This window comes from Camelus dromedarius, chromosome 24, assembly GCF_036321535.1.
Source record: "Camelus dromedarius isolate mCamDro1 chromosome 24, mCamDro1.pat, whole genome shotgun sequence".
Taxonomy (NCBI): Eukaryota; Metazoa; Chordata; class Mammalia; order Artiodactyla; family Camelidae; genus Camelus; species Camelus dromedarius.
The window spans coordinates 22,330,740-22,355,079 of NC_087459.1; the positions used below are offsets into that span (position 1 = coordinate 22,330,740).

A 24,340-nucleotide genomic window follows, 5' to 3' on the forward strand; every position below is an offset into this window, starting at 1 on the left:
TTCAAATGTCCCAGTGTTCTAAGTAGGAGAGAAAAACAGTAAAAAGACATCAAAGTGGTTGTGGGGACTGGAACTGAGTAAGGAGAGGACTGGAGTAGGAAATATCTCTGTTTGGTTTTACAAGGCTTTCAGTGTTGTTTGATTTTTAAACCTTATACATGTATTACTTTGAAAAAATGATGTATTCATTCTGTGGATGACTGCATTGTTTTCAGGGAAGATATCCACATGATCATATGTGAATAATGAGCATAGACCAATGCTTGGAATATATAAAAATTGTTTATATATGATAATTTTGGCAGTATGCCCACTTACTTCTGTTGCCACAGTTGGTGATTTACATTTGAATTCGTGCTTCAGATGAGTAGGTCTTGGAAGGTTGATTGCAGTTTGTCCCTGTCTGTACCCGTGCCCTCCTGCAGTTTGTTCTTTACACGATAGTCAAGCGGGATCATAAATAAGCTTATATTACTCTCCTGTTTAACAGCCACTGAATGTCTTCCCACTGCAATTAGACTAGAGTTCAAACTCTTCATCATGGCCTCTAAACAAGGCTGTAAATCATATAAATGATGGGACTGTGCCTCATTCTCTTGTCACTCTCCCTTATCAGCATCAGCCTTAATGGCCTTTTTTTACGTACTCCTAGCTTGTCCTGCCTCCAGGCCTTCGTACTGGCCGTTCCTCATGAGACTGACTGCTTCTCATCATTCAGGATTGAATTCCTGAAAAAGGCCTTCCCTGACGGTCTAGCTGAAGTAGCTCCCTCCACCCCTTCTCCATCTAGGGCAGTGCTGCTGAGTGTGGTCCCCAGACCAGAAGCATGAGCACCACATGGGAGCATGTTACTTTGTTTTGTTTGGGATGCAGTCTTAGGCCCCACCACAGACCTGCTGAAGTAAAACCTGCATCTTAACAAAGCCCCGAGGTGACTGTAAGCAGTTTAAAATGTTCAATTTTCAGTATTCCTGTATATCTGTTAATAGGTTCATCCATTTTTGAAGACAACTTAGTCAATTTTACCTGTTTATCACTTCTCCCTAAATGGAACACGGGCCTCACAAGGGCACCACCTCATCTGACTTGTTCCCTCCTGGATGGCGGCACCTGCCCCGTGGTCTGCACCTGGAACACGCACAATGAGCATTTGATGTGTAAAAAGATACACAGATAGGTTGGAGATTACTTTGTGTTCCTTGAAGCATACAACTCTGTACAATAAAAATCTTGATGGTTCTCACTTGCTTGTAAAATTGGTTATGTTTATCTCCCAGCATCATCATCATGAAGAGGTTTCACTCTGTTTCTTGGACACTGTTAAAGTCATGTGACTCCTAATCACTTACTTAGCCTTGTTCTCAGGTAGTTTGTCTTCAGAACCAAAGTTTAGACTTTACTGAGTAATTCGCTACAGACGTAAAACATGACTAGTTGTTTTCTTTTTGGTATCTTAAAAAGCATTTTCATTCAGAGTTAAAGTTATTGTCAAAGGTTTTGATCCAAAATAAATGTTAGTTTGATATTTGTGTCAAATATTATTAGATCATAACTTAATCATCTTTTTAAAATAAGAAAATAAGATTATGGAAATGCAAAATTTGAAGTTAAACTACAAATAAAAACTGATAGGGCAAGTAATATATAAATTTTCTATTCTTGAGGGTAAGAGTCTAGGAAAGACTGACAGTTTCTGATATTGTTCTACATTTAAAGATATGTTCCAAAGGTATGCTTCCTAATGCATGTCTGGGTGAAGTTTGTCAGGAAATAATGTTTCATTCTACATACTTGGAAGAAATAGGACAGGTTACATCACTGGCTTTCAACTGGGGTGATTTTGCCCTGGGGGGACATCTAGCAGTGGCTGAAGGTATTTTGGGTAGTCACAGCTGGCGGGGGGGCTACTACCTGTACCTGGTGGGGGAGGCCAGGGATGCTGGTAAACACCCTGTAGTGCACTGAACAGCCCCCCACCACAAAGAATTATTTAGCCCAAGGTGTCCATGTTGCTGCTGCTAAGAGATCCTCGCTTAAATTGAAAGAGCCCTTCCTCTGTAAATACTAATTCCATCGGAAAAAGAATACTTTGTCCTACCTTTTGGAAAAAAGACTATAGAAATTGATAACCTAGAGATTCAGAGTATATGGGCATGGCATGCTCAGATAATTCTACATTTTTAAAAATAGACAATCTCGAATATGGGGTTACTGGTTTTCTTTATTTTACAGATGGGGTCGAGGATTTGGCCTTTTGGGTTCCATTTTTGGAAAGGATGGTGTATTAAACCAGCCAAACAGTGTCTTTGGACTTATATTTTATATTCTACAGTTACTACTTGGTAAGTATTTATACAACAATACAAAAATAAGTTTGTTTTGTTATATTCCGTTTAGTACTTCACCCTGAAGTGTGTCTTTATATTAAATAAAAGCATATGTTAATATAGAACCACTAGTTTGTAACGCATTTCTGTGTCGTGAAAACTTGGTTCACTAAGACTTTGACGACACTAATGCTGAACTTGGTATCTACTGGTGTTTAATTAGGGATGGCAGCATCCTGTGATGCCCAGAAAAATACATTAGCACAGGTTTGGTACAGGAGTATTTAACTAATACTTTATGTATAAAATATACTTTACACTTTACTAATACTAATACTGTAGTATTTATGGAGCATTCTAAGTATAATCTGCACAGCGGTCTTAGGAGGCAGTCATGGTTATTACCCCAGTTTTACGGTTAAGGAAAAGAGTTGCACACAGAGAGTAAATAACTTGCCTATATCATTTTAAAATTAACTTTCTCAGATAAAATTGAGGTGACAGTATTCGTTTCTGAAGTTTTGGATGTTAGCACAGATGTGGTCAGCAAACTTTGTTTTTCAGTAAAAGGCCAGACCAGAAATAATTTAGGCTTTGCTGGCTGTCGCAGCTACTCAACTCTACCACTCTGGCCCACATCAGCCACGGATGTCACAGACGTGAATGAGCGTGGCTGGGTTATGATAAATCTTTATTTACAAAAGCGGGTGGCACAAGTAATCCAACAGCATCTTAGTCTTAAAGGGCCCTGTTAGGGCATCGTGTGTGTACTCTAGTACAGATGGGTCTCGTGGGCAAGTCAGCCCCAGTGGCTCGGCTGCAGCCCACAGGCAACTTATTCAACTGGTGGTGGGGATTTCAAGCCAGCTACTACCTATTCTTACTTGTTCCTGTTTCTGTGATCCTTATCTGTTAGCTGTTGGGGAGGAGGGTAGGTAGTTTAATATGCTCTGCTGTCTCCTTGTCCTTAAGAATAAATGCATGTGTTCTCAATACTGTTGACTACAGGAAATTACAAAACAATACATATGAAGTTATCAGATAGTATCAGGAATTCAAGCAAGCCTTTATCTTAAGAGCCGGGCTTAGCATACCTAACTGCCCTTTTTCTTGATCTGGTTCCATCCACATGTGGCCAAGTGGCCAAATGTGATTGCTCTTGTCCCCCAGGGTGAGCCATTTCTGAAATGTTTATCACCATTTTTTTTTCTTCAGCAGCAGCATGTTGGTGTAATCATCTCCCATTATGAGATTTTGTTTTTGTTTTTTATCTGATAAATTTGATCTAAACATGGGAAAGAAAGTTTTACTTTCCACAGGTGGGGAGCCAGCCTATAGTGAAAAGACCAGAGGAGGGTCTCACCAAATGTGTCCTGCTTGGAAGAGAAGGTTGTGGTCCTCACATTCCTTTATTCATTAGAGGAGGTGGGGCTGTCAGTTTTACAAATCAGCTTCATTGCATAATATGATTGCAAGATTGCATATTCTCTGTGTGTGCCTAACTGAGGCTAGTTTATGAAATAAGTAATATTTCACCTAGAAAATTGACAAGTCAAAAACATGGCAGCTATAAAACTGGTATCCTATATGCAGAGTCAACTTGCATAATCTTAACAAAATGGACCTGTAGCTTTTGTCCTCAAATTTCACAGTGTTTTGCAGTAAGATCAGTATCCTAACGCTGCAGCAAGTCACTAAGTGTTACCTTTTAACTGAGAAACTTTCCCTCCAGTGCCAAGGTCTGCTTGAGCCCAGCGTCTCTTTCTCTTGCAGGCATGACAGCAAGTGCAGTCGCAGCTTTAATCCTCATGACTTCCTCTATCGTGTCTGCAGTAGGCTCTTTGTACCTGGCCTACATTCTGTACTTTGTGCTGAAGGAGTTTTGCATCATCTGCGTCATCACATACGTGCTGAACTTCATTCTTCTTATCATCAACTACAAACGACTAGTTTACTTGAATGAGGCCTGGAAACGGCAACTGCAGCCCAAGCAGGACTGAAACCTGACGAACTCTTAACTGACAGTCTGAAGTCCCTTTTTCCATTAAGTTTATTTTGCAGCAGTTTTTTTTTTTTTTAATTCTTCACAACAGACACTTTCCCTAAGAATCTTCAACTGATTTTTTAAAATCCTGTAAATTAGAAGGGGCCCTAGCTATTTTCTGTGTCAATCTTCATTTTAAATATGGATACAAAAAAAAGGATATGCCGAGCCAATCAAAGACAAGCTTTAACTTTACTTTGAAGGTGTTTCTGAAATAATAAAATATAGTCCTAGCCCCCTTCCCTCAATTGTAATGTGAGCAACCATTGCTAGTAATTCTCTAATGTGTATAAATTCAATTTCAGGTATAACAAATGTGATCATGACATGAAAATATTTTAGAATAGATACTGTATTAAATATTGCCATGTTTACAATACATAATATGTTTTTAGCCGATGGATTTAAACATGTAGATTCAACTAGAATCCATTTATGTGATATTTGTAAATAAAAGTAGAAATATTGGATCCATCCCTGCAGAACTTACTGTACAGTTTAGTTGAAGTGTAGCAACGAAGAACTGTCAGCTCGACGTTGACTGAAGAAATAGTGAAAAATGTAAGTCCACACAGAGCATCTTGTGAAAAGCACTGACCACTGTGGGTTCAGCGCTGACAGCAAAAATTGTAGGGCGATTGGTTCCCTTCTATCTCCTTCCTCTGAAAGGAAGAAACTAAATTTGGACATTCAGGTCACGCTTGTACCTAGTCATAAAACTGGATCAATTATAACTTTACAGAATGAGTCATGTGATCAGACTTTCAAATCCAAGGCCTTCAGGACAATAAAGATGGGGAAATGGGCAGATTTCTTTGGAGAAAAGCTGGAAATATTAATACGGCATTTTTAGGTAAAATCTCTACAAGAGTTGAATTTTCATGCAGATATTTTTCCCTTAACATTGGTGCCAGTCAGCCAAACAGTATTGACTTTGAAATAATCAGTTTAAGCCCAGTCGCTCCAGGCAGAATCGAGCTCTTGGGTAGCTCCGTAGCGTTTTCCCTGTTTCTTCCTGCACCAACTAACCAGACGTCTAGTTTAATTCTTTTAGAGTCAGATACTGGATTTGTAGACTTTAGAGCTGACCTGCTGCTCAGTTTGCTTACTTGGGAGGACTACTAAAGGTTGAAATACCACGAGGTGAAATACAGTAATGTCGTCACTGCTCTTTCTAATAACTACCCAAATGCAGAGTTATTAAAAGTGATTTGAGTAAACCCAAATTAAATAGTGACAGTATGTTCCTATGGTTAACATCTTATATCAGAATGTTAAAAGTGCCTTCTGTCTTAAATCTCATACCAAATATTTTTGTGTGTTGAACTTGGGCAGAAGTATCCTTCCTTCCTTTCTTAGCATGAAACAGAAAACTTGGCTTCTACAGAAAGGTTCGGTATGATCATTTTATTCCTTAGACTGAAGAAGTAGTAGCAATGTTTTTGCTTCCAGTTCCGTTCATCATTATGTTAAAAACAGACCAGTAACTTTTGAGTGCTTTATTTGCCTTCTTTTCAAGGGAGGGGACAGGTTCTGCTCTGCAAACCATAACACGTGGAGTCAGCAACTGTTCAGCAGTTTCCAACTAACCACCATAATTGACACGATGTATTCTTCTGGCCCAAGGCAGGTATAGAATCTGAGCTGTAATGTACCTTTAACTGGTTTAAACTAGCTTTGTAAAAGATGGCTTAATTCAGATTCCATCAAGGCTTATGTTTTCCCATGAATGTGAATATTTCAATGCCTATTTTATTATATATGTATTGTTCTTGTTTCTATAGTTAAAGAACTCTAGAAAGCGTTAATTAGATGTCTGGTATTTATGGAGAAACAAGCCCTAACGTTGGCGAACTGCGCAACGAGGTCATCTTGGAACAGTGCTTCCGGCTCTACCCCACAGTTTACTGCTTTTCTTTTCTCCAGTAGAGTGGAAATGGCTTCACAGTGAAGACTTCGGTGGTGTATATAACTGGCCGTGCTAAACAAGTTCCTGGTGTCCCAATTTAAAGTTGTTTTTCACCATATTCTGTATCAGTCAGCAGAGTATAGTTAAAGCTTGTCTTGGTGTTGCATTCTTGCAAATGTCTCCAACTCTGACATGAGACAATGTCAGACTATTCAGCCAGACCCTTCAAGTTTTTCCTTTGCTTTTCTAAGCCTTGGGGAAACCACTGTTTCAGTTGTAGAAAAATTGTTGCCACATTCCTGTGACCCCAGAATTAATATCCTTCTTCTCACTGAGTGATGAACACGTGCTGCCTGAAACAACAGCGTGGTGACGCCTGTATCTCTGTAAGCAAAGCCCTCCCCCCACCCTGCCCAGTGATGTGATTTGGTATTTTTGCCCTGGAAGAATTTAGACTTCCCGCGACATCAGAATTCCACCTCAGAATAAGGGGAAAGTCCCATGTTATAAAATCTCTGGATTGTTATGATTTTAGACTGAATATTTAAACACTGCAACATTATTTGTCACCAACGTTGAAGAACAGATTAGGGAAAAAGTTGAATTTCTGCTTCTTGGCTTTCAAAATGATTTGTAACTAATGAAGTGTCTTGTTTACTTTGATAGTCTTTTATCATTTGAAGAAGGGAAGTTGGGTTAGATGATACATTCTAGGGGATCTCGGTGGCCTGGAGGATTTCATTTGTTTTTTTCATTACAGCTAGTTGCTGTCAGCGAGGGTAAACTTCTGGTGGAAAAACTCAGGTTTAACCAGCTGCTTGTGCCAGGAATTACTTTGACTTGATATTTGGAGCTTCTCCTTTAAATCCATTACTTTTAAAGATGTCGAAACCATTGACTATTTTCATACAAAGAGACAAAGATCTGTCATTTGGTACAAGAGATCTTTGGACCTACTAGGGAGGGTACAGGACGAAGACTACAGTGAAATTAAACTGTTAGTTGCCTTTAGTTTGCTTATATTTCAGTTATTTTTAAAACTATCAGTAAAAGTGCAGCGTTATCTTCACCAAAGCTTGACACCAATGAATGCTGACAGATCTTGTCCTGAAAACCAGGATTGGACAAATGCCAACAAGAAATCCACTATCATTTCTGGCAACCTATTTGGGAAGGAACACCTAATATTCAGTCTTTGTCCTCGTGTATTTTTCCCCAACAGGCAAGTGCAGGTGAAACATTTCTATTCATACACTGTAGGCAGCACTTATGATTCCTAATCTGTGAGAACCACCCTTCAGTAAATCAAAGGGGGCGGGGGCGGGAGTCCGGGCTACTTGGTTAAACTTTTTTTTTTTTTTGACAAATTAGCCCAGAAAAGGTGAAATGTTTTGTTATAAAACTGTATTAAGCATGGCCTAAGTATTAGGTGTATGATCTGTATAGTATGTTCCATCAAAAATATTTATTACTAGTGCTTTAAGCTCCAGAGTAAACATTCATTTAAAATGGAGTTCACTGGGCAGACTTCCCCTTTAATAGAGATAGAAATATTCTTTATCAGAGATTTAGGATACAGTTTTGCTAACTGGTAAAAAACAAATGTAAATATGTAAGAATGTTTATTTGTTGCACATAACTTTTTTGGTATAAAATAAATGTAGAAGTTACCTGTGGAAGTTGTGCTGCCATCATTCTTACACTGGGTGTTCCACTTCAAAAAAGCAGCGGGAATGAATTCAGGCTTATCAGAATTACTCCTGAAATTGATACTGTGACCTCATTTCTACAGGTGTGCTGAGTTGATTCCTTTTCTCTTGAATGGTAAGTAATGTATAGAACCCGCGGGCAGGATTCTTAGAGCCTAGCTCCTGGAGTTCCCGTTATGGTGTATATGGATGTCAAGAATTAGTGAAAAGGGGGTTACTGCTCACAGCTCTGTAAGCATTTGGACTGTTAATCAGCTGTTTTCCCACCGCTTCACTTTAGCTCACCTTGAATACTCCACCCTCATAGTCTTCTCAGAAGGTAGTATCTGCAAGAAAGATGATTCCGTTTGAAATGAGTTAGCCGTATTTTAGTGACTAGAACAAACATGTCCTGTGTTAGAACCTCCGGACTTCAGAAATGGACCTTACCCCTAATTTGTGAAACATTTAACTGTGTCTGTTATGTTTAATTTTTTTTAATGTTTGTCAAGTAAAGAGTTTTAAATTATTCCTTGACATTAAACTGGAACGTAAAATTTGATTACTTCAAGGAACTCAAGAGTAGTAACAAAAGGAATAGGTGAGCCCTAGAATTCCTAACTTTCTATTTGAACTAACTACACTCTCAGTTCTTTTTTTGGCAGGGGGTGGGGAGATTAGGTTTATTTGTTTATTTTGATGGAGGTACTGGGGATTGAACCCAGGACCTCGTGCATGCTAAGCATGCGCTCTTCCCCTGAGCTATATCCACCCCCCGCCACGGTCTCGTTTCTTAAAAATGGTCTAAAGATGGCCCCTAAAATGAAGTTAACTTATCTGTAATGTGTCTTGCATGGAGCTTAGAAAGGAAGGTTAAAAAAGGGCGTGTGTTGAGACGTGAAATAGTGAAGTGAGTCAAACTTTGCATTAACAACTGTATTGGTTCAGTCCTTGATTTGATTGGACGGTATTTTTCCAATGCTTCCAGCTTTGAACCAGGACTGACGAACACCGAAATCCTACAAATAAGGCCCCTTACTTGCCTTAGTGGAGCCTGTGGAAGAAGAGGCGGGAAGGCTCCCTAAGGAAAGACCATCCTCTGGAGCAGGGCAGGCGGCGGCGCCCAGAGGTACCAAGGCCTGTGGCACTTGCCTACGAGGCCTCGTCACATTCAGTGGGCCGGTTGTGAGGGGCCCAGTGGGCTTTTGTGCCCCTCTATCCGTCAGTACAGGCATAACCGTGGCTGAGGTTGGGAGAATGTTCTGGAAGAACTGGTACCCCTGAGCTCCCTTCCAATTCTGACCTCCCTCAGTTCTTACCTTTCTTACGCTTCTCGGTCAGCTTAACTCTGGAAGCTGGCACACAGACCTTGTGCGCTATCCCAGCAGGGTACCACTGTCTGTGGACTGGCTGGGACTTCAGCCCATCTGTGGAGTTCAGTGTCACCCACTCCAGTCGAGACCGGAGTGTGGTGGCCGAAAGCACAGGTGGGATCTGAGCGCAGGTGGCCCTGGGGCTGCTCCTGGGGCAGCACCCAGTCTGTAACCAGCCACCCTGAGTGCGGTGTGAGCGCGGAAGCAGAGGCTTCTCAAGAGTCCACACTCGGTTCCAGCCTGAAAACAGCCTGACACTGGAAGCAACTTGAGATGCTTTTCAGCGGTACCAATCATCCAACATATGGATGGTCACTTACAAGACAACTCTTTATTCCCATACCACAAAAGCCTTTATTTTCACCTGTAACATTCCCTTCTAGCACATTTCCACAGAATCCAGACCGGGAACCTCCCAGTCTGCTGGGCGCAGTCCAAGAAGCACTTGTCTGTGTGCTGTGGACGTCGCCCCTCACTTGGGGAGCAGGGAGCCGACAGAGCCGGTGTCGGCAGAGAGGTAGTTCTTGCTTTAAAAGATAAACGGGCTGTTTCCCACACACTGTGGCTTCACAGCTGACTGGTGGTGCCAGGTTTCATTGGCGAGTTTCCAGTATCTCTCTCGCAACAGGAATGCTGCACTTTTCGGTTGTCTCTGACGGGTGAAGATGCCCTTTCTATTCCCTATTGCTCTCTGTGGTGCTAGAAACAAGACAAAAGGCGTTTCAGGTGACTCCCAATGGGCCAAGCCAGAACCAGCCTGGAGCCAAGCTGGGCCCTAAACAGACGTCCTCTCATGGTTCACAGCTGCCTGGTCTGAAGTGGTATCTGAAGTGGCCCCTTAGTGAGTTAAAGGTTTAAATACCACTGCTCCCCCAAAACACTTCAGCCCCCTGGTGTGTTGATTTTTCATGTTAGGGGAAAAAATCCAAAACTGTTTATCTTTCACTTGCAAAATAAGGTTTAAGACATGATAGGGACCCAGCTGCCTCATAACGAGTGGGGCTGAGACAAGGCATTACCCTTGGAAAAAAGCTTGGGCCTTTCTGGGGACACAGCTCTCCTAGTGGGAGCCAGAGTCTGGTCCAGTCAAATTTTTAAGTTCTCCAGGGAAGACTTCCGGCTGGGGCAGATTTCCCACTGGGTCCCCACTGCTGGTGGCAGGTCCACCAGGGCTGGAGCCAGGAAGGGGGCAGGGCTGACAACAACCTGTCAGGCTGCCCTTCCAGCACAACTTCTTTACCTCCCAGAGAAACCACTGCTTCTGTTAAGTGGAAAGGAGGTCTTTCCCACGGAGAAGTTCAAGACGAACTTGAACTTGAAAAGCAAATGCCAGGTCCTGTGCCAAGCACTTCATCAACTGGACTCCCCGCATCCACCGGCGAGGTGGCAGGCACTTTACAGGCTGATGAAAAGGTCAGGTGCCCTGTCCAAGGTCACACAGCTCATTTCTTAGTACACGAAGCCAGTGCACCTACTCACCAAACCAGACTTCCATCCAAGATATTTCCAGGAGCCATTAATCTCATGCGCCAAGCAGAGTGGGGGGCTCATATTTTCTTTTTTTTTCTCTTTACCTCTTTCCATTCTGATTTTTAATTAAACTTGAACCTTCCAAAAACTTGTCTTTCCCCGTAAGTAATGTAATGTAATTCCCACTACTACCAAATCTTTCCCTACCTCCCCAGATCGCTATCCTAAGTTGACGGTATTTTAAGAAGCTAGTAACCGAGAGGTGTAGGAAGAAACGGGAAACATTCATTTGGAACTTTTGTGCTCATTATCCCCACTTGAGAAAGTACAGATCGTATTCACTTTGAAGGCTTTTAAACACTCCCACGTTCAAAACGCTTTGACACTTACCTATATTCGTTAACGTACCTTTTTATAAGTGAATAATACCAAACACACTGAAATATCGTAAGTTTCTTGGGCTTTGTACCTTACTCTGGAATAATGAGTGAATCCCACCAGTAAATCCAGCATGAGGTCCTCTTTTGCCTCATAGTGTGGTGAAGCAGACAGAGACAAGTTAGCCATCCTTGCCTCGAGGCAGTAGGCTCTTCCACTTGCTCGTTTACCATAAAATGATTCAGGAAGCAGGCAAGTGACTGCTGCTTGCTAAACACAGCTTACTTTTCCTAGGAAGCCCTCCATGTGGCCTGCATGGATTAGATCAGCTTTTTCCCTTCTTGTCTCCAGAGTTCTTACAACCAAATGTCCTGAACTAAAATGCCAACCTGAAAAAATGAGAAGGGGTACATTCCGTAAACCAAACTCTCACTTACACTGGTCGGTCATAAAATCAGCAAAATTCCAGATGAGCTCTCCAACCACGTATTCTTTGCGTTTTTGATCCAGGACCAAGTGATACTGCTCTAGCAGGCCTTTCTGGTACTCCTCACTGAACATCAGAGGTGGGTCCTGGAATTCAAGGCAATGAGAATTTGGGAGTCAGAACTAGCAGAACCGTAAACGTTAGAGAAAAATAAAGGTCCACGTGACAACGGCCGAAGTACGTGTCCTCGTGGTGGGCTGCAGTGCCCGCAGGGCTTGCTGATGCTGGTGCAGAGGCGCAGCCAGGGTATGACACAGCCCAGAGTGAAAAAGATTTTTTACAAAACTTAATGAGTAAGCTGCTTTATTTTATAAACAGAATTTGCTATTTCCTTTATCTTACTTTTCCATCTCTATTCCCCAGTGCAGTCTTAAAGCTGAACTCCGCTGGAAGTAAAAATATGTCCCTGGATAATAAATTTAAAACACAAGTTTTAAGTGGCTGCTAGTGCATAATTTGAGAACTGGTGTGATTCAGATTTAACTCGCCTCAGATTCATCTGTGTCTCGTCTGGGTGAGTATCTGCTGTTTAGCACATGCATCCATTCAACAAATAATTATTTAGGATCTGCTCATACGGCAGGCATCGGGGACAAAGTCGGACAAACGAGAAAGATAGGGTCCCTGCCCTCACAGGCTTTATGACCTGGCAAGACACAAGCTGTGAGTGTAATGAGGGTGAACAGGGAGCATGCAGGGTGGGGGCTGAGGCTGGGTCCACAGAGAGCTGCCCTGAGGAAACACTTAAGCTGAGACCTGCCAGGTAAGGAGAAGGCTGTCCTCAACAAAAACAGAGGCCACATCTGGGCTCACTCAGTATTTGCTGAAGAGCTCCTGTGTGTCACAATCTAAGATATAATTATCTTTTCAGGTGTTCTTGGAGCACAAAGGCTGAGTTTTCATCCCATGGGAACTTGGCCAGGGCGGCACAGGGGGTAGGGGGGCTGCTCAGTCTTAGACGCTCAGGGATGCAGCATTTCAATCACCTCACGAGAGAACCAAACCCTGCTGGCTTTGGCTCTCCTTCCCAGAGAGCAGGATTCAAATGCTATTATACGGGATGCACTGAAGACAAGACTGTGCAACTGAGCCCTGTTTTGTTCCCGTCCCAGAGCAAGAGGTCGAGTTCCTTACTGTGTTTTCATGGAAAGGACCCTGCTTTGTCTTAAAACCAGGCGCACGCACACAACTATTTAAATTTAAAACTAAATGAAACTACATTGCCTCAGTCATGCTCGTCACATTCCAAGTCCTCAGCAGCTACATGTGGCTAATGGTTCAGAACATCTCCATCACCACAAAACGCTGTATCAGATAGTGCTGACCTGGGCTCTTTTATTTTTTGTTAATATTTATATCATTTATAAAAAACACAGAAAGCTGTTTGTTGCTTATGTGTATAAATAAATGTTAAAATTACAAACAAATCATTGCCCATTCTCCAGTTAGGTTACCAGAGCCAATAAATGGGCTCTTTTAGAATTTCTTAAAAACTCAGAGTTGGTTACCTCTTCAAAGAGGGGGAACAAGTGTGCATATATTTTGTCTTCATGAGATACTCCCCTATACTTTACCAGTTTGCAGAAGTGCCATTCTGTGTAAGCAAGATGGATGCAAGGGTGTGAACAGAGTAAGGCAGTCCATGTGGGTTACCGCTGAGCATACAAGGATAAGCAGACTAGGAGAGGGGTGTCAACAAGGAGTCCCAGTAGTTGTGACAGGTGAGTGTGGGGTGGCTGCTGGGGATGAGGGGCTGGCTCAGGTCCAAGAATCCACATGGAAAACATCCCCACAAGACAAAGCAGCCTCTCTTTGGTGAGGAAATGGACCAAACAATGAGAAAAAGCTAGTGATTAAACATTGTTCCAAGATCTCACTCACTCCCTTGACAAATATTATTTAGCACCTGCTGTGTGTCGGACACTGCTGAGTGCTCGGGAAGCAACAAGAAGTAGGATTGAGTCTCCCTCCTGGAGCCCCCCGTGTGGACGAGGAGAGAGGCAAAGAAATAAGGACCGTGCACAGTGATGCATACTGAGAAAGACCGAGGAGAGGGGACAGTTCCTCTGCCTGGGCCGGTGGGTAAACTTCACCAAAGAGGGGCCAGCCAGCTGAGGTGCCAACCCTGAGTGAGAGTCCAGGAGCTGGCGATCACGGTGCCAAAGAGGCATTGCAGGCGGAAGGAACGGCCCGAGAGCTAGAGCCAATGAGCATAATGAAAACAGTCCAGGGTCCAGAGGTGAAGGCAGAGGAGGGTGAAGACCTGGGAGAGGGCAGAGGGCAAAGGATGCTGACCGCCCTGACAAGGGATGAGGGCTCTGTCCTGTGGGCCAAGGGGAGCCAGTGACGGGACTCTAAGGTCTAGATTTGTTCGAAAGACCACTTGGGCAGCGAGTGGGAGGCTGGAAACCAGGCCCATAAGGAGGCTGCCTTAGGATCATGCAAGTGTGGAGGGGCAGGTTGGGGTGGGCTTGAAGATCGGCAGGGAGACAGATCATCAGGACAAGTGATGAACAGGGGAGGAGGCACCTTCCCAGCCTGGGGCAATGAGTGACATCACATCCAAGAAAGTGAAAACATAACCTGAATGTTCTACATTATTTACCTGGTGAAACCCTGCAATGGTTTCTGCTCCATACTCGCTCTGAATAATTGGCTTCTGGTAGGTCCGGTACCAGTTCTCAAACTGGGTGGCCAGCTGCAGCTGAATCACCTCCATGTGCCCGTAGTCATGATACCAGGAGTAGTAACTGTTCACACAGATGACGTCCACGTACGGCACCTAGAACAGTGTGCAAAGCTTGTTCACCGTCCAGACTGTGTGACAGCGTCAGGGCTCCCACACTTGCGGGGGCTCTTCCCACAGAGGTAAGGCGGCGGTGCAGAAAACGATTTAGATGCTCACGTGTGTTGGAAATGTAGTCAGATACTGAATGGAGCAAGTCTCTAATGCTGGGCGGGGGCCCCTGACCTGGCTGCAGGCGGGCCCAGGGCAGGGGGATGAGAGGCTGAGTGGGCGCCAGACACCCAGGCCCCAGTTGGGGGAGCCCAGGGCCCATCCCAACTGGCTTGGTTCCTCCCTAGGTTGCACTCCTGTACCTGGCCTTCCCCCTGGCCCTGGAGAAATGTCCCAAACTGTGGGACAGAGGCAGTTTTTCTCCTCACAAAGATTCTGGATTCACCGTGAGCTCGTGCTGGGTGCCACGAAGTGGCTGGAGAATTCCCTCCTGGGAGGGAAGCCAAGATAATGGGGCAGGACTGCCTCAAGTGGGGCTGGGGACGGAGCAGCATGGCTCACCTAAACACGTGCTCACTTTCAGTGTGCTCGGGGGCCGACGGGCCCTGTCTTTCCCAAGCGACCGTGGCACCCTTCCAAACTGGAGGCGGAAAGATGCAGACGGGGAGGCTGGGCGTCTGAACATGGCTCACACACCCCAGATGGGTCTGGCAGCCTCCCGAGGGGTCCGGCACAGGTCCCCCTGGCCCCTCAAATGGGTCTGCCTGTGCCCTGCTGCTGTTTCCCCACAATCTTTGTGCTCCTCTGAAGGGGGTGTTCTCGGGGTGGCAGGTGAACCCCACAGCTTCAAACCATCCCTTCCATGTTAAAATGACAGCGCTCACAATTTTTATTTGTGTAGTTTCTCATCCATTCTTTCTTTAGAGGATTCTCTTTCTGGAGCACTTTTAAGTACTGGCCTCTGTTCTCCAGGGCAGGAGCATTTTCTTGCTCCCAGGTCTTACAGCTTCGATGCAACTCAACACACAGTTTGTGAGGGGCTGCTGCCCCCAGAGACCGTGAGGGCGGCCATGGGGTCCAGCCAGCTGTGTGGCCCTGTCCTTTCGATTCTCAATCCCAGGGGCTGGCAGTCTGAGGTTCCCCCAGCTGGCTGATGACTGGACTCACTGAGGAGCTTTTCAAAACCTCAGATGCTCACCATGGACTTGCTAAATCAGAATCTCAGAATCCAGACCTCTGTACTTTCAAAAAGCTTCCCTCAGTAGAGGGGGAGGGGATAGCTCAGGGGTAGAGTGCATGCTTAGCACCCACGAGGTCCTGGGTTCAACCCCTAGTACCTCCATTAAAATAAATAAACCTAATTACCTCCCTCCACCAAAAAAAAAAAAATTTTAAAGAGAGAAAAAAAGTAAAAAGCTTCCCTCAGCGGTCCTGACTATCTGCCAGGTTTGAGGAACAAGGGACAATGGCAACTTTAAGCTCTGCCCTTTTATGAGCATAGTAAACTGAGGGGCATAACATTACAGTGAGAGACATAAAAACATATGAATCTGAACTGAGAATGAATATGACCTCCCTGTGCTCAGCCTCCTTACAGAGAAGAAGCCGCACTGCTGGGCGAGTCGGCAGGAAGTTCTCTTTACCCTGAAGACCACCTATGGAAATGGCTGGACTGGCTGCTCATGGGCCCTCCAGGCAGTTCATTTCAGCAAGCATCAGGGCAGGACGAGAGGACAGGCAAAGGGGAGACACGACGTGAAGACCCCCAGGCTCACCCCCAGGTCTGCTTCATAGCTGGACTTGGTCACAAAGGTCACGGGCCGGGAGGGGTCCAAGGCTTTGGTGTGGGCAATCAGCGTCCTGTCCACGGGGGGGGGGGGGGCGGGCAGAAGACACGGCGCCGTCAGTCAGGGAAGAGCTCTCGGATAGCCACCTTGCCTCCTCTCCCTCCCATCTTCCCAGCCGGAAACACCAGGAGCACTGCTCTCCTCCCTCCCTGCCTTCAAGTGTATTTCAGGTAAGCAAACATGTTCCTCCAGACAGCATGCTGCCTGACACCATTCCTTCTCTTTCCCCTCTGCAAATCCCAGCCCCGTCCCCACCCTCTCACCCTCAGGGGGAGGCCTTCCTCCAGGGGTGAGAGGGACACAGAGCTGAGGTCCTTGGGCTGGGCGCTGCCAGAAGCTAGCTTCTGCATCTCCGGCAAAGCTCTTAAAAACAGGAATGGATGGGGTATGGATTAAGATGGATGTTAATTTAACAAATAACGAGGGAGCAAGTACGAGGAGGCCAGCTGTGTGCTGGGCACTCACTAAAGACTTAAGAGCCACACAGCACGTAGCCTGTGGCAGGACAGACACCAGCACAGGTGGATGTGACTAATGACAAGAGGCAGGAACTAGGGAAGAGGAAGCACAGGGTTCTATGCGACAGTGACAGGGCACATCATCAAGACTGCAGAGTCAGCGGGGCCTCTCGGAAACTGGCATTCCTGCAGGTTCGTGTTAACCAAGGAGCAGTGGCGGAGAAGGCTCCCCGACAGAGGGGCCAGTCTGTGGTCGGGGCTCGGCCTCCCCAGTGCAGACCACCCTCATTCACTGTTCAATCCTACTTTTCTCTCCTTTTTCCTCACAGCTGGTTTTTCTTTCCTTGATCCCCTCTACCCTCACTGCTCCTCTCATTCGAAGGCTGTGGTTCCCACAGGCTAGAACAGTGCCCCCAAACCCACTGTCTGAAACAGCCCATTTGTCATCCGGGGAGCTTCACAGCCCAGCCCAGCTCCTCCAGCCCAGGCAGCTCTACCCACATCCAGCCCCATTCCCGCTTCTCCCCCAGTCACACATTCCCCTCTGTCCCCCTCCCCAGGAGGCCCCTCGGGAAGCGCGAGCACTCATTCCTGGGAGCCTGTAGTCCTTTCTGTGCACGAGCCAGGCTCAGCACACCCGCGCCCCACTACGTGCTCCAGAACTGTGTTTGCAGAGCTTTCCTTCACCCAGTGGGCCCACTCCTCAGAGCCCCAACCCGGGACACTGGGATGCATGCAGTGACTGCCTCAGGGACTATTTCAATGGCCCCTGCTGCCTCTACAGTAAGAGAAATAATCCTCCTCTACAGGCTTCGTTACAACTGCACGATCATGGTAGGGGGGAGGGCAGAGTCCATGCCTAGCATGCATGACACTCATGAGGTCCTGGGCTGAATCCCCAGTACCTCCATTTAAATAAATAAATAAACATAATTACTTCCCCCCTAAAACAAAATATAATTTTTAATTAAAAAAAAACCCCACAACAACTGCACGATCATAAGGAAGAGAAGGAATCAAGGAACACCCCAAGCAAGGCCAGCCTCCCTCAGGGACCATGAACCCTCCCCCTTCAGGGAGATGGCCCCTAAGCGGTGTTTCTGTCCAAAGCAATGCCTGGGGGAAAGGCAGAGCTACTGGCATTCAGTGAACGGACTATGAACTTTAGATAAGCCTGGTCCTGTCCAAAGATGTAATTTTAGAATAGTTAGAATATGCATGTCATTGAAAAACCAGTTTATAATTATGTACCTAGATAAGCTGGTTTTATAAAGCCTTACTCCCCTTTACAGGCAGGGCCAAAGTTTCACAGAGTTGTGTTTTGTTTTTTTTCCAGTTTTAACTCACTCAATTTCCCAGAAATGGAGATATTGTAAAAATTGAGGGAAGATGATACTTGGTTTTGTTTGGAACTTCACCTAGAGTGGCTCACTGGTTTAAGAAGCGCGGCATTAAAGGGAACGCTGCTCAGGGTATCAGAGCGACCAGCTTTTGTAGCTGTGTTCCAGGGAGATTCCACGTCCAGCTGCAAGCATCTGGTCTCTTCACTGGGTCTCCTGGGGAGTCAGGCCCAGGCACTCACGTGTTATTTTACCAATGACTCTCCCTTTATAGCACAGTTAGGCCATGTCACTATTTTTTTAAACTTGAAGTTATGCACGTAAGTAGGTTTTGTTAACTCTGGCTTTCATTTTGGGTGTGGAAAAGAGACACCGGGGCTCACTGGGTTGAAACTGCAATTTGGGTGGGTGCGTATTTGGTTCCTTGAACTAACCAGTTACGGGTCCCCCTGGGCTGGGAGCAGACGCTGACCCTCTCACGACCCACACCCACCCCAGGACTCACCCAGCCCTCCCGTGGCTGCCAGCCCAGGCTGAGCTGGGCCAAAGGGCTGAGGTCTCCTGCCTGCCTGAGGAGGGGAGGCGGGGGCACTCACTTGAAGTAATACCCAGCTGGCTTCAGGGAGGAAGCGGGCTCGTTGGCCACAGACCACATCACAACGGCCGGGTGGTTCTTGTCTCTGCGTACCATCTCCTCCATCACCTCCAGGTGGTGCTGCAGAGACATGTTGCTGAGGCTCTGGCTGCGGGGCCGCAGGAGGAAAGGGAGTGGGTCAGGCGATCACACAGTGCCGGGCTGGGCGGGCTGGGCAGGGTGGGCGGAGGGCGGAGGGTACTCACGCCAGCGCGATGCCTGCGCCTGGACTCTCATCGATGACCACGATCCCATAGCGGTCGCAGAGCTGCATCACCTCCTCGGCGTAGGGGTAGTGGCTGGTGCGGAAGGCGTTGGCACCCAGCCAACGAAGCAGGTTGAAGTCCTTCACCAGCAGTGGCCAGTCAAAGCCCTTCCCTCGGATCTAGGGAACAGCAGAGCAGAGTGACCCCCTGACCGCTGTCCAAGACGTGCTTCCTTCTGGAGCCCGGCCCCTCAAGAGTCACCCCGCTAGCCCCCCATCCAGACCAAGCACACGCCCCATTAGGCAGGGGTTTTGTGCTGAAGCACTTTTGACGAATTGCTCTGAGCTGCCCTTGACCGCTCCAGGGGACATGGGGAAGAGGTTGGAGAAAAACAGCCCCCACAGGGACCCAGCAGCCCCAACTCACATCTGCATCCTCATGCTTGTTGACCCCATGGAAATAGAAAGGTTTCCCATTGATGAGAAACCGGCTCTCTGTGACTGCCACGGTGCGAATCCCCACGGGGAGGGTGTAGAAGTCAGACACAGGCCCATCTGCCGTCTGTGCGGTCAGCCTCACCTGTGAAAGCCAAGCCCTGGGCGTGAGGCATCCTTGGTGGCCGGAGCCTCATGCAGCCTGCACTTCAGCAGGATGACCCCTTGTAAACCACAGCGGCCCACCTCTGGGACTGCAAGCAGAGAGATGCAGAAAGTACAGGCCTCTGCCGTTAGCAAGGAGGAACTCTCGCCCACCCTCCCCCTGAGGCCTGCTCTTCAAAACTGGGCCTCCCCACCAAAGATTGAATGAATCAGGCTTGGGACACTTCGACCCAAGTGGCTAGGAAGTTCAGAGGACCACGCTTGCCCGCCCACCCATCCGGCACCCCTGCTGAAGCCAGGATGGGGGGTAAAAGGCCTCCCACAGCCCCAGGGCTCACCACCATTACCTCCAACGAGTACAGGTAGGCAGGGTGCTCGTGCATCAGGTACGGCCACCAGAGGTGGGCCCTGGGCACCTGCAGCTGGCCCTGGCCCCCTGTCCCCTGGGCCACGGTCCTGCCGTCCGCATCCAAAAGAAAGACTTCTAGCTGGAAGTGTTCACTTCCCTGGATGAAAATCTGGTAATTCACTAGCCCTGCGGGAGAGGAGAGAGAGATCAGACAAGAGAGAAGAGGCAGGGGTGTGACCTGGGGCTGACAGAGGAGCGCTCCCTGAGGCTACCGCTCTGAGGAGTCCCCAGCTGACAGCCGTCCATTTCTTGAGCTCAGTCAGCAGCGACGGGAGATTGAGTGAGGGCAGCACAGAGGAGAACGGACACGGGTTCTCGTGAATTCTGAGCTATGATGTTAGACAAGCCCCTCTTCTCAGTGGACCTCATTTCCTCCCAAAACGAGGTCAGAGCAGACACGTGATTTCCGAAGCCCCTGCCAGCTCGGAGAGGCTGGACTTCGGTTTCTGAGGTGGATGGAAGCTTGAGAGTGTGGAGACGCTGGGAGAGACTTTCTTCTGCGGGATCTTTCCAAATGGGGAACAAAGCTACTTGGGGCTTGGCCAAGGGCAGATCCTGCCAGGAGCCTCACCAATGTCTTGGTCCACGTCGGTGGTGATGGTGATGTCATCAATGTAGCTGATAGGCGTGGTGTAGAGGAGCACGGACCGGTGCAGTCCCGCGTAGTTGAAGAAGTCAAAGTTGGTGTTCTGGACAAAGTAACCCTTGGGGTACCTAGGATGAGAGGAGAGGAGCCAACTGGGGCCTTGCCCTGGGTCCTTCGACATTAGCTCACATGTCTCTTTGGCCTCCCAGAACCAGGGCCTCACTTCTGCTAAGGCCACCCTGCCCCTGGTGGGAAGGCTGCTCACTGGGCAGGGGCGGGGAGGGAGGTGCGGCTCACTTGGAGGTGTCGGTCTGGTAGAGGATGGTCCCTGGCGGCAGGGTGTAGGGGGAGAGCGTGTTGTTGATGGCGATGGTAATGCGGCAGGAGGACAGGGGCCCACTCTGGACCAGCTTGCTGATGTCAGCCTCGAAGGGGAGATGGCCCCCCTCGTGCTCTGCCACATGGACCCCATTCACCCACTGCAGACATAGAGAGGGATGGGGGGACCCTGCTGTCTCAGGCACTCCCTCACATAGAAAGGCAGCATGGGGGGTGGTTGGGAGCCCTGCCAGCTGCCACCTGCCTCAGGAGTGGAGGAACGGAGCTCCAAGGGAACAGATTAGGCAACCCTCTCCCACCCAGGGCACAAACCCCAGTGCGGGGCATGAGTGTGCCCCCCCACGCACCCAGGAGGCAGGCTATCAGGTGACAGCTGGGAGCCAGGCACCCCAAGACAGCCACATGCATGCTCAATGGCCCTACCCATCCACTCGCCCTGCTTGTGGCACTGACCACGATGGCGTAATAGTGGGCACTGCCAATCCTCAGCACCACTCTTGTGCCCAGGTCCTGGGTCCACCGCTGGGGCAGGGTGGCCTCCCGCTCGTACCACACCCAGCCAACAAAGCTCCGCAGCCGCCCATCCTGGCCCACATCGTTGAAGCTGGAGGGAACCGGCATGTCCAGGGTGGGGCCCGACTGAGGGAACAAGGGCCGGAGTCAGGTCCAGGTCACCTAGGAATCCAAGGGGCCAGGTACCCCAGCAACCCCATCTGCAGGAAGAAGGCTGGACCACGTGACTTCTCCCAGACCCTCCCCGATTCCAGGCCGCCCTGCCATTGTTCTTTGCCAGCAACCAAACAATGTCTTTTATGGACTCATTTAATCTTCACAACTCTGTGAAGTAGATCCAGTCATTCACTCACTCCATAAACGGTGTACAGTGAACACCTACATGCTGTTCTGGGCGCTGGGAATAAAAGAGTGAACAAAACAGTTAACAAGGCCTCTGCTGTCAGGTGATCAGCTCTGTGAAGAGTGTGGACAGTGGCAGAGGGCTTGCTGCGGGGCCAGGGAAAGCCTTTTGGGGCCAGGGCCCATTCAATACTGCCTCTGCACATGCTGGCCAAACTAGGTGAACCTGGGCCCTGCAGGGAATCGCCTGAACCTCGAGACCCTTGAACACCTCAGACAGAAGGCAAGGCAGGAGTGGGGCAGATAGCTCAGTGAGTGAGTCTGGAAGCAGCCTGGGGAAGAGCTTCCTAAAAATATCTTGTATACGGAGCATGTGACTTCCAAGGAGGCAAAGATTTCCTGTCCTTCACAGCTGCAGGCCCAGTGTATCTAGCTGTACGGATAACTTGCTGATGAGCGACCAACTGCTAGGATGGTTTCTGTCCCAGGTCTGGTGGGGCCAAAAGTTCTTTCTCAGGGCAGCAGGCACCAAGGTATCCATGGAAAAGGGTGCGCCCAAGGCCACACCAGCGTTGGGCAAGAGGGATCTGCAGAGACCAGACCCTGACTAAGAGGAAAATGATCAACTGACAGTGCCAGACAGGAAGGCGGGCCAGGGCGCAGGGCCACTATGGTGAGGAAGCTGTGAGTGGGGCACATGCACACTCTCCCTTCTTCCTCTGCTTGATGAAGGCTAGGCAGCCAGGACGGAAAAGAGGATCTAAGTGAGGTGAGCGTCGGATAAGCACACAAGCCTACTCCTGCCCCAGCCCTCGCCACCACTCTCCACCTGCGACCTAAGTCAGAGGGGAGACCCGGACAGGGGCGTCCTCGGCTGGCGGGATACCAAGCCCCGCCCTCTACCTGAACCCAGGGTCCTTCCTGCCAGGGCAGAGGTGGCCCCAAGATGTCCAAAGCCTCCCCTTCTTCCCCTGCCCTGCCACCCGCCCCCCACTCGGGTGCACGGACACTGCCCCGCCTCCGCCTCCGAACAGACGTCGGGCCCACCCATTTCCTCCTTCAGGGTCCCTCCCCGGGTGGGCCGACCCCACGCCCCCCAAGCCCGTCCACCTTTAACCTCTTAGCGGCTGGCAGTTCCGAAGGCACAGGGGAAGGCTCCTCACGGCCCCCTCCTGGCTTCCAGGAGCTTCCCTGCCCTGACCCCGTGCCCCTCACCAGAGCCCGCACCTCCCGCAGCGATGCCCGGTACCACTGCTGCTCGAAGCCCTGGCGCCGGTTGTCGGAAAAGTCGGCGCGGAAGCTCCAGAGGCCGTCGAGCTCCTTGCGCTCCCGCGACCGGCTCTCCCGGGGGTAGAGCATCCCGCCCTGCAGCAGCGCCAGCCCGCAGCCCCAGAGCAGCGGGCCGAGCACGGCCCAGGCGCCCGCCCGCTCCCGCAGCATGGTTTCCGCGCGGCAGCTAGCTGCTTGCGGACGGGCGCCGGGTGCTGAGCGCGCGGGGGGGGGGCGGGGCCGGGGCGGGGCTTGGCGTCACGTGTCCCGCCCCCAACGCCATCTTGACCGAAGGCGAGTTCCGGGTCTGGAGGCCCACGCGAAGCCCACGCGAGACTTGAAGGCGGCGGGGGAGGGCCCTCGTGGGGCCAACGGGGGGCCCGAGCGGGGCTCGAGCTCCGCTCCAGTCCGGTCCCAGGCAGGCCGAGGCCGCTGGCTCCGTGCCCGCGAGGTCACTGCGTGCGCCTGTCCCCGCCCTCCTCTCCCTGGCTGCTCGCGCCCAAAGCCACCGGTTCAGGGCCGCGGGCGGGAGCGGGACCCGGGAGACCGCCGGGTTTCCCCCCTTTTCTGCAAGAAGGCCGGCTTGGGACACCTCCATTCGCGTATGCCTGCGGGACACCGGTGAGCTCAGGCAAAGCCTCAGCATGCCTAGTGACGTCTGCCCTGCGGGCTCGCGGGGCCATAGCCTTGACCCTGGGCGTCCACCTGCGGATCCCTACCCTGTTTGGCATTAAGGACACACAAAGATGTGAGAACACTGGGGAGTTGAGGGGGGTCTGTGATACTACTAACCTGGCCTGGATACAATTGTTCGTACCATTACCCAATTTCTTAATTATTACTTTATGCTCCGATTTCATGTTCACCAAGCAACCTTCAGATAACGGACCTTGGTACTGTAAACAGTCCCCAGCATAGTAAAAATACGTTGTAAGAACTGATAAGGTCTAAAGGCTTCCTTCCCAAATGCTTACACCATAAAAATAAGAGAAAGGAGGATGCAAAAATATATACAGTATGGTCCTAATAATGCTAAAATTATATCCATATAGGTAGACAGATAGATTGAAGTGTTATCGATGGTATAGATAGTTTCCATTTTGTTCTTCGTACATTTCTGATCTTTTTGGAAGTTTCTATAGTGAACATATATTATTTTTATAATCAGAATCAAACCAATAAGTGGTTTTTAAAAACAGCAAACAGGCAAAGAGAAATAAGTAAATAAAGAAATAAGTAAATAAAAGTCGATCTGCTTCTGTAAATTAATAAAGTGATTTTCCATCTGCAAGTCAACCTATATATATTTAGTTAGTACAAATTCCTGTACAGTAAACTACACATATTTCAGAAATATCATTTGATGAATTTTGACAGATGTCAAA

At 48.5% G+C, this 24,340-nt stretch overlaps 2 protein-coding genes across 3 annotated transcripts in view; one reads left to right on the forward strand and one right to left on the reverse strand.

The window, feature by feature from the left end:
* VKORC1L1 (vitamin K epoxide reductase complex subunit 1 like 1) overlaps nucleotides 1-7,661 on the forward strand; it is a 49,322-nt gene extending 41,661 nt beyond the window's left edge. The window contains exons 2-3 of the mRNA XM_031471170.2: nucleotides 2,233-2,342; nucleotides 4,101-7,661. Coding sequence (XP_031327030.2) covers nucleotides 2,233-2,342; nucleotides 4,101-4,327 — 337 coding nt within the window. The 3' untranslated portion in view covers nucleotides 4,328-7,661. The remainder of the gene's footprint in view (nucleotides 1-2,232; nucleotides 2,343-4,100) is intronic.
* A 1,992-nt stretch (nucleotides 7,662-9,653) lies between these two features.
* On the reverse strand, nucleotides 9,654-23,169 carry GUSB (glucuronidase beta). Of its 2 annotated transcripts, none has more exons than XM_031432810.2 (12): nucleotides 22,914-23,169; nucleotides 21,285-21,470; nucleotides 20,790-20,971; nucleotides 20,478-20,620; nucleotides 19,845-20,032; nucleotides 19,325-19,477; nucleotides 18,899-19,077; nucleotides 18,655-18,801; nucleotides 16,189-16,273; nucleotides 14,282-14,458; nucleotides 11,627-11,762; nucleotides 9,654-10,040 (listed from the first exon to the last, which is right to left on the reverse strand). In XM_031432810.2, the coding sequence occupies exons 1-12, from the start codon at nucleotides 23,124-23,126 to the stop codon at nucleotides 9,871-9,873; spliced, it is 1,959 nt and encodes a 652-aa protein (XP_031288670.1). In that variant the 5' UTR covers nucleotides 23,127-23,169; the 3' UTR covers nucleotides 9,654-9,870. The 2 variants fall into 2 exon arrangements, with proteins under 2 accessions (XP_031288670.1, XP_031288669.1); XM_031432809.2 differs by having other exon boundaries at nucleotides 22,902-23,169.
* Nucleotides 23,170-24,340: the final 1,171 nt, after the last annotated feature.

Coding starts and splice junctions, on each gene's coding strand:
- GUSB (XM_031432809.2), bottom strand. CDS start 23,126: ATGCTGCGGGAGCGGGCGGGCGCCTGGGCCGTGCTCGGCCCGCTGCTC. Junction 19,478..19,844: donor CCTACCTGTACTCGTTGGAG/GTAATGGTGGTG, acceptor TGGCTTTCACAG/GTGAGGCTGACCGCACAGAC. Junction 16,274..18,654: donor CCAGCTGGGTATTACTTCAA/GTGAGTGCCCCC, acceptor CCCCGTGGACAG/GACGCTGATTGCCCACACCA.